This window comes from Grampus griseus (genome assembly GCF_964374135.1).
Source record: "Grampus griseus genome assembly, chromosome: 20".
In the NCBI taxonomy this organism is placed as follows: domain Eukaryota; kingdom Metazoa; phylum Chordata; class Mammalia; order Artiodactyla; family Delphinidae; genus Grampus; species Grampus griseus.
The window spans coordinates 58,016,591-58,028,846 of record NC_139014.1 but is presented as its reverse complement, the minus strand read 5'-3'; the positions used below and the strand labels follow the sequence as shown (position 1 = coordinate 58,028,846).

The 12,256-nt window shown below is 49.2% G+C and overlaps 1 protein-coding gene across 2 annotated transcripts in view; it reads left to right on the top strand.

Moving 5' to 3' along the window:
* Positions 1–11,374, top strand: part of RFFL (ring finger and FYVE like domain containing E3 ubiquitin protein ligase) — a 46,404-nt gene extending 35,030 nt beyond the window's left edge. For both annotated transcript variants that reach the window (XM_082679156.1, XM_082679155.1), the window contains exons 4-7: positions 3,276–3,359; positions 4,337–4,547; positions 5,761–5,784; positions 8,405–11,374. In XM_082679156.1, the coding sequence (XP_082535282.1) occupies positions 3,276–3,359; positions 4,337–4,547; positions 5,761–5,784; positions 8,405–8,586 (501 nt within the window). In that variant the 3' untranslated portion in view covers positions 8,587–11,374. The remainder of the gene's footprint in view (positions 1–3,275; positions 3,360–4,336; positions 4,548–5,760; positions 5,785–8,404) is intronic.
* The last annotated feature ends 882 nt before the right edge of the window (positions 11,375–12,256 follow it).

The window sequence follows — 12,256 nt, the reverse complement described above, 5'->3', positions numbered from 1 at the left end:
TCACGGAGCACAGGCTCCAGGCACGTGGGCCTCAGTAGTTGTGGCGTGTGGGCTCAGCAGCTGTGGCTTGCGGGCTCTAGAGAGTGCAGGCTTAGTGGCCATGGCTCACGGGCCCAGCTGCTCCATGGCATGTGGGATCCTCCTGGACCAGGGCTCGAACCTGTGTGCCCTGCACTGGCAGGTGGACTCTCAACCACTGTGCCACCAGGGAAGGCCTTTTGTTTGTTTTTAATATATACATATCCCAGTTAGAGAGTTTTTAAAAATTCATTTTTCCAGAAATATTTTGAGAAAACTCACTGGTATTCTTTGTGTTTAGTTCTGTTCAAATTGCCCTCCTACTTACTCACCTTTGTTGTGGTCTTCCTTGGCCGGATGGGGAACTCCGTTCCTCAGTGACCGTCACAAGGCACAAAGGAAGAAAAGGAACATGTAGAGGGAAGGGAGAGTGGGGAAACACTGTGACTAGGACAAGGGCGCTGCTTCTCTTGCCAGCCTCTGTCTGGGTGGGGCAGTGGTTGGTGGGCTGTTGAACAGTAAGCAGCCTTACCAGCATCCTAGTGGGGCCTGGGAATGGTAAGCTCAGAGCAGCACATCGACTGAAACATGAACCAGGCATGAAAAGTACAGAAATGAGTAACACATTGCTTCTGTGCTGAGAAAGCCCCTCTAAGGGGGAAGGTAGATGCAGAAACCAACTATTGGATTAGAGTGATGCAGGTGGACCTCACCGTTGTGTAAGGCATGATGGCGTCCCGTAGACATACGTAGGTGCCTTAGTGAGCCTTTTACTTACATGGCTTGGGCAATAGTGGGAGGATTAGGACCTAAGAAATCCGTTTTCCACATCCAGTTTGTCACTGACTCTTGGGTCAGTTTGGGTGAGGTTTGAGCCTATAACAATGAAATGGGGTTAGTAATCCAGACCACTTTTGCTCTTGCCAGGATGTTGGGAGGACAGACTAGCGTGATCTCACGCCTAAAGGGCTTTGAGCCGCCTAGAGCAGGCACGTGCCAGTGTTGTCAGTTCCCACACAGGATGTGGATGGCTGCTACCTCTTGTTTATGATCACTTCCTTTGCCAGGATGGGGCCCCCTGATTCAGCTCTGACGAGCACTGAGGCATAAAGGCCACTGTGATAGCATGCTTTACCTTCAGGAAACTCAGCAGCTCCCTTGTTGGCTTGAGCCTGCTTTCTCCCCAGTGCGCTCTGGAGTTTAACTCTTCCCTCAGCTCTGGCTCTGTCTGCTGGACAGGTTTGGGCTCCTGCTTTGACTTCCTCCCTTTGCTTGACTAAGTGTTTTCGCTGTGTTTATGGGGAGCCAGGAGAGTGCCTTGAGGGATTTTTTTTTTTCCCTCAAGAACCTTCAGGTGGCTTTTCCAATGAAAGGAGTCGGTTTTAAGCTTCCTTTCATTAATCAGAAGTTTCCAGACTGCACCCACAGGAGACACTGTGTACCGGATCTCATTGGGTACTTCTCTGATGTTTTCAGAGGGCCTTCAGGTCAGCTCACATCCCCTGTTCTGGTGAGGTCTGCATTTTGTCAGCCAGAAAAACAGGGGAAGCAAAGTAACTTGTGCGTGGCTGCCCAACGATTCTACAGCGAACTGCACCCAGAATGCAAATCTGCTTATACCATTCACCCTACCAGGGCCCTTTCCTGTACCTTTAATGTCCTGGCAGTAGTTGCTGGTGAAGAAAGTGTGTGGAATAAGCACAACTGTGCACACATATTCATTGTAGATTTTGGTTTAGCCAGTGGGCAAACTGGAGCATACAGGAGCATACTTTGCAGCATGAGATCTAGTTTCTCTTTCCTGGAAAAGAAAGGACATACAAGAAGCTGTCTACTTAGGATGAGGTTAGGCTCTGAAAGACTTTTTGTAACTCCAAGGTGACACCAGGAGGCCAGTGTGTACTACACCGACGTAAATCTAAGAGAAAACTAGACGTTGTTTTGGATGCATCTCCGTACATGTGTACTATATGTGGGGTTGTATCGTCCCTTGGCATTTTTGGTGGTGATGGTTATTTCTACTCTTCATTGCCACTGTAGTTGCTTGCCTGTTCCTTTTTTTTTTTTTTTTTTTTTTTTTTTTGCAGTATGCGGGCCTCTCACTGTTGTGGCCTCTCCCGTTGTGGAGCACAGGCTCCGGACGTGCGGGCCCAGTGGCCATGGCTCACGGGCCCAGCCGCTCTGCGGCATGTGGGATCTTCCCGGACCGGGGCACGAGCCCATGTCCCCTGCATCGGCAGGCGGACTCTCAACCACTGCGCCACCAGGGAAGCCCGCTTGCCTGTTATTAATTAGCTCCGTATTATGCATCCTAATCTGAGATGAGCGGCTAGAGGCAGTGAGTGACTGGTTTCTTTTACTGAGACCAGTGGAAAAGGCCTGTGAGCTCAGACACCTCTTTGCTCTGGGCTCACACCAGGCCCTTTGCCTGTTGGGAGCAGTGGGTGAAGAGGATCTAGTTAAGGGATTTGTGGCTTCAGTGGTGATGGGATTAGGAGGCTCACAGTTCTGACTACTCTGTGGCAAAACCTGAAGGAGTATCTAGGAGGAACCTTTTGAGAAGTTAGAATTCTAAGCAGAATGAAACTTCTTAAGCACAGGCGTTTGTCTTAAATAGTCTCAGGCTAATAATAATTTTTGACCAGGTTTCAAGACAGCTCTCAGTAATAGTGTGCCCTGCTGGTTGGAGCCTATTTCTAGAATGTGAGAGCAGCAACTAGCCAGAAGAGAGGGGTAGGGTGGTGAGGGTCTGGAAACTTTGTCTCATCCAGGCCAGATGAGGAAGTGGGGGAGATTTTGTGTGGAGGAAGGGAAGCTGTGATATGAACAGCTGGGAAGAAAATAGTTGGCATTGGTCTGGGGGCAGAACCAGGGACGGTGGGCAGAAGTTGTCGGGAGGGTAGTTTGGGGTCAGTATCAGGAAAAAACTTGACAGCGGTCCCTCACAGGAGTGGACGTGTTATCTTCCTTTCACTCGGAGTGTTCAAACAGACTAAATTGACGGTGAGTGGCGGTTAATGCCGTCCTGGTGGTGGGCAGAATTAATGCATCTTGTTCTAGAGTTGAAATTTATTTCTATTGCTTCCCTGCCTGACAAAGTCAGTGTTAAAGAGCAGGCTTTTGTAGTGCTGTTATGCGAGACTCCAGATTTCCGGGGGAGATGGGAATGCGTTTTGGATATGGTGTGAGCTGGCAAGAGGCCCATGCTATCCCTGGGACATCTCTGTGGATGTGATGGCACCTTTTTCTTCCCACAGGCCAATGGCCATGTGTCTCAGGACCAAGAGGAACCCGTCTACCTGGAGAGCACAGCCAGAGCACCTGCTGAGGATGAGACGCAGGTGGGGCCCCTGCTTGGGTCTGTGCCTTTGCCTTTGCTCTTTCACTGGCATTCTTAGGATGTTATTAGGAACCTCTTGGCAGACTCAAAGTGGAGAGAGGAGAATCAGTGTGTGATGATAGTCCTTCTGAAATTCTGTTTTCAGGGGTGGAGTTTAGTGTTAGCATTCCAGATTAACCTTTGTGGCTGTCAGTGTGTTCGTGTGGAGTTGTGAGTCACAGTGGAGACTGGGGAGCCACATGGCCCATTAGTTTCCAGTCTCTTGACTTTCTAAGAGCTGCCAGAGGGCAGGCTCCCGGTGCCGCTGTGCAAATCTTGTTCTTTTCATCTGCTTCTAGCACACAGTAGCCATTGTTAGGGGAAGGAAGTCAGATAGTCAGGAGGAAAGATGGGAGGGAGTTCAGGCCTCAGCCGTGGCGGGCCCAGTGCACAGGGGGGCACAGCCATCGGGGCCGTGGAGCTATTGTCACGGGTGCATAGAGAGGATGCTTGACCAGGAGGTGGGCTCCTTCGTGGGAAAGCAGAACTGTCTCCGGGGGAGAAGGACCAACACCATTCTCAGTAGTTTCTGCTGCTGCGTTTAGTCATCACAGCAACCCTGTGGGGCAGGTCTGCTGCCTCTTCTTCATGGAGGGGCAGTTGGGCTCCGAGAGGTGAGCCACTTGCCTGATACTATTCAGTACTAATCAGCGGAGGAATCAGATTCAAAGCCAGGGCCACCTGCCTCAGACTGCAGCTCCTTCTACTGGGTCATGCTGCTGGGCGGGTCGGGCCGGCTGCGCCTGAGCACAGGGCTCGGGTTGGGAAGACACCGCGGTCTCTCTTGCGATGCAGGGCGCCATGCCAGCTACTACTCCTGTTCCTACTCCTCTTGAGGCCAGTCACCAAAAGCACGGGGTGATGAGTGCTCTGGGGTCCTGGGAGGGAGAGCCTGGGTTGGGGGAGCTGAGCCCACCGATCTCATCTTTGCCTTTGCAGTCTGTTGACTCAGAGGACAGCTTCGTCCCAGGCCGGAGGGCCTCTCTGTCTGACCTGACCGACCTGGAGGACATTGAAGGTCTAACCGTGCGGCAGCTCAAAGAGATCCTGGCTCGCAACTTCGTCAACTACAAGGGCTGCTGTGAGAAGTGGGAGCTGATGGAGAGGGTGACGCGGCTGTACAAGGATCAGAAGGGGCTACAGCACCTGGGTGAGGGGCCGCCTGGGTGACAGCTGCACGGAGTTCCAGAGTGTTAGCTGTCTCTCTTGAGAGTCGACATCGACCTGACTAAATTTCCCTGCTTTTAGCCCAGGAAGGAGTCACCTTACACATCTGCAGCCTCTAATAATAGCTGTCCTTTGGAGTTGAGGGCTGGGATTGGGTATTTACTCCTCAGGGCAGCCTGTGAAATAGGCGTTATTAGTGTCTTCCTTTTATTGTAGAGCCCAGATTTGAACTGAGGATTTCCTGGTCCAAGTCCGTGGCCTTTCCCCACACACGTCACCCCTGCCATACTGACTACTGCCTTTACCAGTACTCCTTCTTTGCACACACGGTGCAAGAACACTGTGTCCTGCCTGCACTTGGGCTGTTCATTTCCCAAAGCATGGTATCATTTTCAGCGATGCCCAGTAAAATATCAAGGTCTGTGCTCAGATGAGTTTGGAAAAAAAAAAAAAAGAAACTTTATGTCCCTGCTGCTGATTCATGGTGGATGAATAATGGAACAGTAAAGGCAGAGAAGTCCTGCAGAAGAGAGAGGAGTTGAGCCGTGTGGAACTCTGCATTTCCTGAAGTGACTTCACCCAGAACCTACCCCCGCCCCCTGCCCCCCAACAACCCCTCCCCCGCTGATTTGGTCCTGCAGGTCGTTTTGACTCCTTGCCTGCTAACAGTGGTTGAAGTCGGATTTGGGGCTCTCCTCTCCCAGAAGCTCAGATTCGTCAGAGTTAGGGGACATCTGACTGGTCACCTGATCACAGACTCTCCCCTTTGGGATCGTCCCCAGAACCTCCCTAGAGTGGCGAGGACCTGGGACTAGGAGATGGCTCCGCCGGGGGGCTGCATCCCGACTCCCTGGCTGACTGGATCAGACTGTTCCTCCTTTCTTGACTTAGTGCTGGCTTCAGAAGCATCAGAAAAGGACACTGTGCTTATGCAGTATCCTTCCTGCTTGGCAGTTTTGTTCATGGCAAAGCAGTGGAATCTCTCTTTCTAAGACTAGACCAGACACCCCGGCAGGAGCTGTGTGTGAGTCCTCCGCATGTAGGGGGAGTGAGGAGGGCGGGTGTTCTGTCTGGGCTCTTGGCCGGCCTGGTTCCCAGCAGGTGAGCAGTCAGAGTTCGGAAGTGAAGGCAGGGTGGCTGGAGACTTTCCTCGTGCCGTCACATATTCAGACGCCTTCTTTCTCTTTCCTTTCCAGCGTGTGGTGCTGAAGACCAAAACGGTATGTAGTTGTTCCTGTTTGGGAACAGGCTTAGGTTCTTAGCTCTTCTGTCCTTCCCCTCCTTCAGCCGTGATTCCTGTTATCAGTCTAAGAATTCATGTCAGCGTCCAGAGAGGGTGTGGGGGAATTCACTGGGAACCAAGGCTTTTCAGCATCTCTGGAAATTCTCATCCCTGTCCCCGTGAAGGGACAAGAGTGGCAGGACACCTAGGGGCAGCCTGATCTGCATGCCTCTGGGTTGTCAGAGCTCAGAAGCCAGCATTTGTAAAATATTCAGCAAAGCAAGTGGTGGCATGTGGCACATCCGGTGCATTTCCCACACTCCTGGGGCTAAGGCACTCCCTCCCCTATAGTTTTCACTCCATTTTGGTCTGAGTGGGAAGGGTTTCTGTGTACACCTTCAGGGAAATCACTTGGGATGTTTCTCAGCTTCTGGTACCAACTAAAAAGAAAGAGTGGTGGGAACTTCCCTGGTGGTCCAGTGGTTAGGACTCTGAGCTTCCACTGCAGGGGGTGCAGGTTCGATCCCAGGTCGGGAACGAAGATCCCACATGCCTCGCGGTGTGGCCAAAAAAAAAAAAAAAAAAAAAAGGGTGGTGACCTGACAGCCTTGTTTGTACAGGGCTGGGTAGTGGTTAGAACTGCTCTGGGGATAGATCGGCGCTCAGCTGCCACAAACTCACCCATGTGTTAAAGACCACCACTGGGCCTTTGGGCACCTCCAGAACACACTGCAGGAATCTTGACTGCAGATCCAAATCATTCTAAAACATGCTAGACCTTTTTGAAAGCCTAAAGGCTACATGGCTGTTTTACTAAATAACAAGTTTGGAGAGTCTTCTGAAAAAGTTTTAAAGTGCTTTGCAGGTCCCTGCACTACTCTGAGAACATCCTTTCTTGGGGAAGAGCTCACAATCATACAGTTCAGAATGGGGCACAGTCTTCTGGCTGATAAATTCTCAAGAGTTGAACTCCCCCAAATCATTTGGAGTTCTAAACTGACTCCCTCATCTGATACCAAGATCTGGCCAATCCACTTGGTGTCTTTCTTTTTCTGATTCCTTGGAAGAATGCTGGCAACTGAGTTGATGAATTTGTTAATCCTGATAGAAATAATCAGTAATGAAATTCTATAAATTACTCCAGCTCATCTTAGGTATTTATATAGTTCAGTTGTTTCCAAACCTTCCCTGTTAGGGCCAACAGCTCCTCAAAGGGGTAAATAGATTTCACTACCTCTTACAGCCAGCCTTCCTCAAGTGCTTCTTGACTTTTTGAATAGTCCAGGGAACAGGAAAAGAAAGTGCAGAGGCAATGGAGTGTGAGAGAATTCCCTGTGGAACCGCAGAGGTGGCTGGTATGGGGCCAGTTGCCTGTTTATAGCTACCTGGTTCAGGCTACCATTTAAAACATGCTGGGGATGGTTGGCTTTGGGGAAGTGAAGGTTTTTCTGTTCCTGCAGCTAACCTAGGATGCTGGTCATGCCCACTGTATCTTGCCACTTGCACAAGCCAGTTAGCCTTGTCGAGAACTGTGCACTGAGCAGTTAATACTCTATTGGCAGTCCCTGCCCTCAGGCCCCTTGCCCAGAAGTCCGCCTGCCTGGATTTGAACCCTTGGGCAAGCCACTTAACCCTTTGGTCTCAGTTGCCTCATCTATAAAATGAGTAACAAGAGTACCTGCTTCATAGTTTTTGTGAGGATCCAATGAGTTAAAACATGCAAAGCATTTAGGACCCTGCTAGCACCTGTAAGCTTGCAATAAATGTGGGCTGTTATCATTCCCTTGGGAGATGTTCATTTGTCAGACATTTAGAGAGCACCTACCATGTGACTGGTTGCAGGGGTTCAAAGATGAAAATCAGACCTCAGAGCACATAGCAGATGCTTAGTACATTATTATAGAAATTGATTGCATTTGTTGAATTTAGGGGCCCATAGTGTAGTAGGGAGACAAATAGGCAAACTGAAAAATTCTCATGCAGTGTGATGAGCAGTCATGAGAGTATGAATAAAGCTGTGTGTGGGGAGCAGAGAAGAGGGATCCATAATCTCTGCCGGGTTCTTGCACCACGACATCTCCTCAGAGGAAGCCTGGGGGTCGTCTGTGGCATGGCCCAGGGGCTCCTGTGATCCTTGGCTTTATTAAATTGGGGATATGTTTACATATAAGCCTCATGATCCTTAGTGAGCCATTCATTACAGCTCCATTTATATCTAAACTTTTCTGAACCAGTTTTATCTTTTCATCATGTTCTGCCTCAGAGTATTAAGTCCCTAAGTGCCACTCACTGGCTGTATTACAGCCTCAGTTGTCTGAAAATTATTTCTTTTAAGCTTTGAGGACTTTGCCTTATTTAGTTCTCATGTTCTGGGGACGTCTTTGGTCTACAAGTACTTGACTCTTCAGATCTATAGCCTGACCTATAGAGGTGCAGATTAAACAAAGAAGTGAAATTAACTACTGGGGAAAAGTTTTCTTGGAGTTCAGTTTGAGTGAAGTATGTGGATTTGGGGGGGCTTTTCCCAGTGTGCCTGTTCTCCCCCTGTCCCCCAACCCCGTACACTTAGACAGTCTTCTTACTTTCCTCTATACCCCCTTTCTGCTGTGTGTGTCCAGGGGGAGCAGTGCCATCCAGCCTGGAGGAGAACCTGTGTCGGATCTGCATGGACTCGCCCATCGACTGTGTTCTGCTGGAGTGCGGCCACATGGTCACCTGTACCAAGTGTGGCAAGCGCATGAACGAGTGTCCCATCTGCCGGCAGTACGTGATCCGAGCCGTGCACGTCTTCCGATCCTGAGGGCTTGTACCAGCTTCTTCAGTGCCTTACAGGGACATAGCTCGAGGTGTCTGGGCCCACAGTTGGCCAGCTTGCAGGGGGGCAGCCTAACAAGAAAATCTGCAGTGTTCCCAAGACCAGGGCAAGCAAGATGCTGTGTCACCTCTGGGCATGCACAGATCGCACAGGCAAGTCCCTGTTTCAGCGATCTTGGGGTGATGATGGTAACTAATGAAGAGAGGACTTTCTGGAATTTGGACCGTATCTTCCTCCCTTCCTCTGAGAACCTAAACAGTTTCACCCTTCCTCCTGTAGCCCACCTATCCCCCTGAACTGCGTGTCTCTGTTCCACCCATCGGAAGTCCTGGTGGAAATGGCTCTCTTCTTCCCCAGCACATCTGGATTCATTTCTGGTCCCTCTGGCTTTCTGTGCTTTAACCGACCTTTGCTAAAGTCTCTTGCTACATTACCTAAAATCCATGTGTTTCTTCAGACCAAAAAGATGTTAGCTTCCCAGACCAATAGTGATCCTCCTTAGGACAGAATTTGGCCCAGTAAACTCATTTCTGGCGAGAAATGAAACACAAATGCTATGGAAAAAATTTGAAGTCATTAAGAGTTGCTTCCTTAAGTGCTGGGATTGGAAGCTATCAGTCTCTTGACCTGACCTTGGCAGTCAACAAAGCATCTGGCTTTCAAACTGCTGGGAAATTCCAGTCTCTGTGCGCGAGATGGTGCGTGGATCATCTCTGCTGCTTCTCTTGGGGCCTGACTTTGTGCCATCCTTAATTTTAGTTTATGAGAAAAGGGAAAGCATTGGGTGGAAGCAATGGCTTTCTGCTTGGCTTTGCCTTGTCCAGCAGCCAGCCTTAAACCACTTTCCCCTGAGCGTGAGATCCCTCTTTCCCATGGAGGTTTTAAACATGGTCTCACTGAAGGAACAGAGAGAGAGAGCCTCACGCTTCTCTAGCTAGACTTCTCATGAAGCTCCCAGAGACTGAGCATGTAAGACAGAGCACCTAAGAGGTATCAGAAGGTACTGAACGAGGCTGGATTCAGCCCTTGAGCAGACAGCTGGAAGTCTTAGTTCCCCAGGTTGGTGGGGACTCCCTACTCCCATTTCCTTTCTCAACCTGCTGATTTAGGGGCAGGTCAGGAAGAAGCATTCTCTAGGCCCTTTAGGAAGGGCCGTGCAACGAACAGGTGATGTTCTCGAGCCCTCTTAGTGTCTTTTCACCACTGGAAGAGCTTAAGTTTGCCGGAGAAGCTTAACCAAGCACAAACGTACGTACTGTGTACTATCAGAAGAGCGGTGTGTGCTGCCGTCACTACTGGGCGAGCTATGCAAACCCTTGAACACCCGAAGGCCTTGGCAGTCCCCCCACCCCCACCCCATGCAGCCAAGATCTCTCAGACTGGAAGAACCAGTCATGACTTTGAAAGCAGTGGGAAACCTCTAAGAGGACCTGTTTATTGGTACAGACATGTTTAATGCTTTCTGTCAACCACTAATCTCTTTTGGGGGAGTGAAATAATTTTAAAGTGGTTGTCAGCTGAACACTGGACCACTTACCTTGACATTATACTGGGTGATTTGATTCTGAGCTACAGCCTTTGTAGGAACTGGGGGAGTCAAGAAATTTCCCTATAAAGACATCGTCTTTCATCTTTCTGCTGGACAGTAAATACTACAGTTTACAGTGCCTACCAGTTTAACAAAGGATTCAGCTACTCCTCAATTCCACTGTGAAACAGGTCTACATGTATGCAGCTCAGTTACAACCTAGCAATAACTTCAGGGCAGAAGCTGGCTGTCTCCCTACTTAAAACTTGCTTTCTCTGCTGAGGCCTTACCTCTCCCTACCTCCCAACTTCCCTCTTAGACATGAGTTAATAATATCCTGATGGTTGGTCTGTAACCTCAGTAAGAATTAGAACTGATGTCATTTACTCATTTTGGAGAAAGAACTTGCCTTGAAGTCTTCTAACCTCTTTTGGTGGTTTCCATTTACGAAAAAAAGGTGGCAAACACCTCCCCCCACTTTTTTTGTATCTTCTTTATTCCTACACCAAGTAAAAGTTGGGAATTCTAAGATCCCATTTCAGTTACTATCTAACCTAGGTAGAAAACTTGACTTTTATCCTTGAATATTCTCTCCTGCTCCTCATAGGTCCTTGGTCTTAATTATCATGGAAACATCTAATTCTTCCATTATTCCATGGCTTTTGCTGTGACTGTTCTGAGGTTTCAGTTGAGACTTGTTTTAAAAGACATGGACAGCTGACTGGTTCATAATACATTGGAATAGCTGGATCCAAACTAGTAAGAATAAGCTGTACAGGAATTAGTGCTCAATATAAAATGTATAAATTTGTTGAAATCTTTTGGATGTGAATGTGTTATTTCAAGTGGCTTATGTTAAGATTTTCTCAGACTTACTTGGGTGTTAAGAGCAAACCCAAATGTGTATTTTTTGTTACAGAGCTCTGCTTTATAACTTTGTAATAAAGTTTCAGTATAGATGCCTGTCTGATCTGGTGTGAGGATACCAGAGGTCTGACAGTTAAGACTGACATGAGCTGACAAACCACAGGCTAATCCCAGGCACACAGGCATGCTCTTGAGAGACTGCATTATTTTTGGAGATGCTTGGGCCATGTGGCCTTGGTCATGGAAGAGCCTAGAAGAGGATGGGACCTGGGTAGGAAAAAGGACCAATCCTAAGTCCAAATAGGAAAACGCAAGTGAGTTCAGGCATGGGACACTGATTTGGTAGAGGCAGACCTTAAAGATGTGGGTAGAAAGGAATCTAAGGACAGCCAGGGTGCCTAGTTAAGTCTTCAGGTGACCCTGGGAGATGGACAGTAGCTTGTGGATACAGCTGTGGTGGCTGGAGTGTGGCTCAGAGGTTGGCCCAGCATCGAGGGCAGAGTGCCCTGTCTGTGCAGGTCTGTACGCCTGCCTGACCAGGTGTCCAGGGGAGGGGACCCCTGAGTAGGCCGCCTTTGGGAGAGCTGGATTAGTGCAGATCTGCCCTGTGACTGAGGAAAGAAGAAATCTTGCCAAAAGGGCATAAAGCCTCGAGGCTGAGCCATAGCACTTTGTCCTCATTGTTCTGGGCAGCTGACCTGTTCAGCACCCTGGATGACCTCTTGTCTGCTGCCAACCAGCAGCAAGTAAACAAAGGCTCAGAGGAGGGCAGGCCTCCAGCACTCTGCTGGGGAGGTCTAAGATGATGTTGATTACGGTCTGTGGAAATACATGGATACAAAATCACATCTAACCTCAGCAGCAAAGAAAAATTGTGTCGGAAAGACTGGAAGGAAATAAACACCTTGTACAGTGAACCGAAGACAACACACCCAGCGAGGCAGGGAGGGGCTGAGGGGCTGAGCTCATGACTGAGACTCCCCACTCTGCTGTGCGGCACACCCTGAGTGAGAGAACAGCCAGGCAAAAGGGCAGTGTCTGTGTCCGTTGGCAAAATCCTGAGGGGAGAGCCCTGTTCTGCTGCTCTGTCCAGTTGCTTGGCCTGAGGAGGCTGGAGACGGGATGAAAATTTATGTAGGTCAGTGCTCAGAGGAGCAGCTTTTGTTTCCACAGAGGACAGAATAAAGTGTCATCTTCTCAACAGTGAAGCCAGACTGAATGGTGCCTATTCAGAAACAACAAACGTCCTGGCCTAGAGTC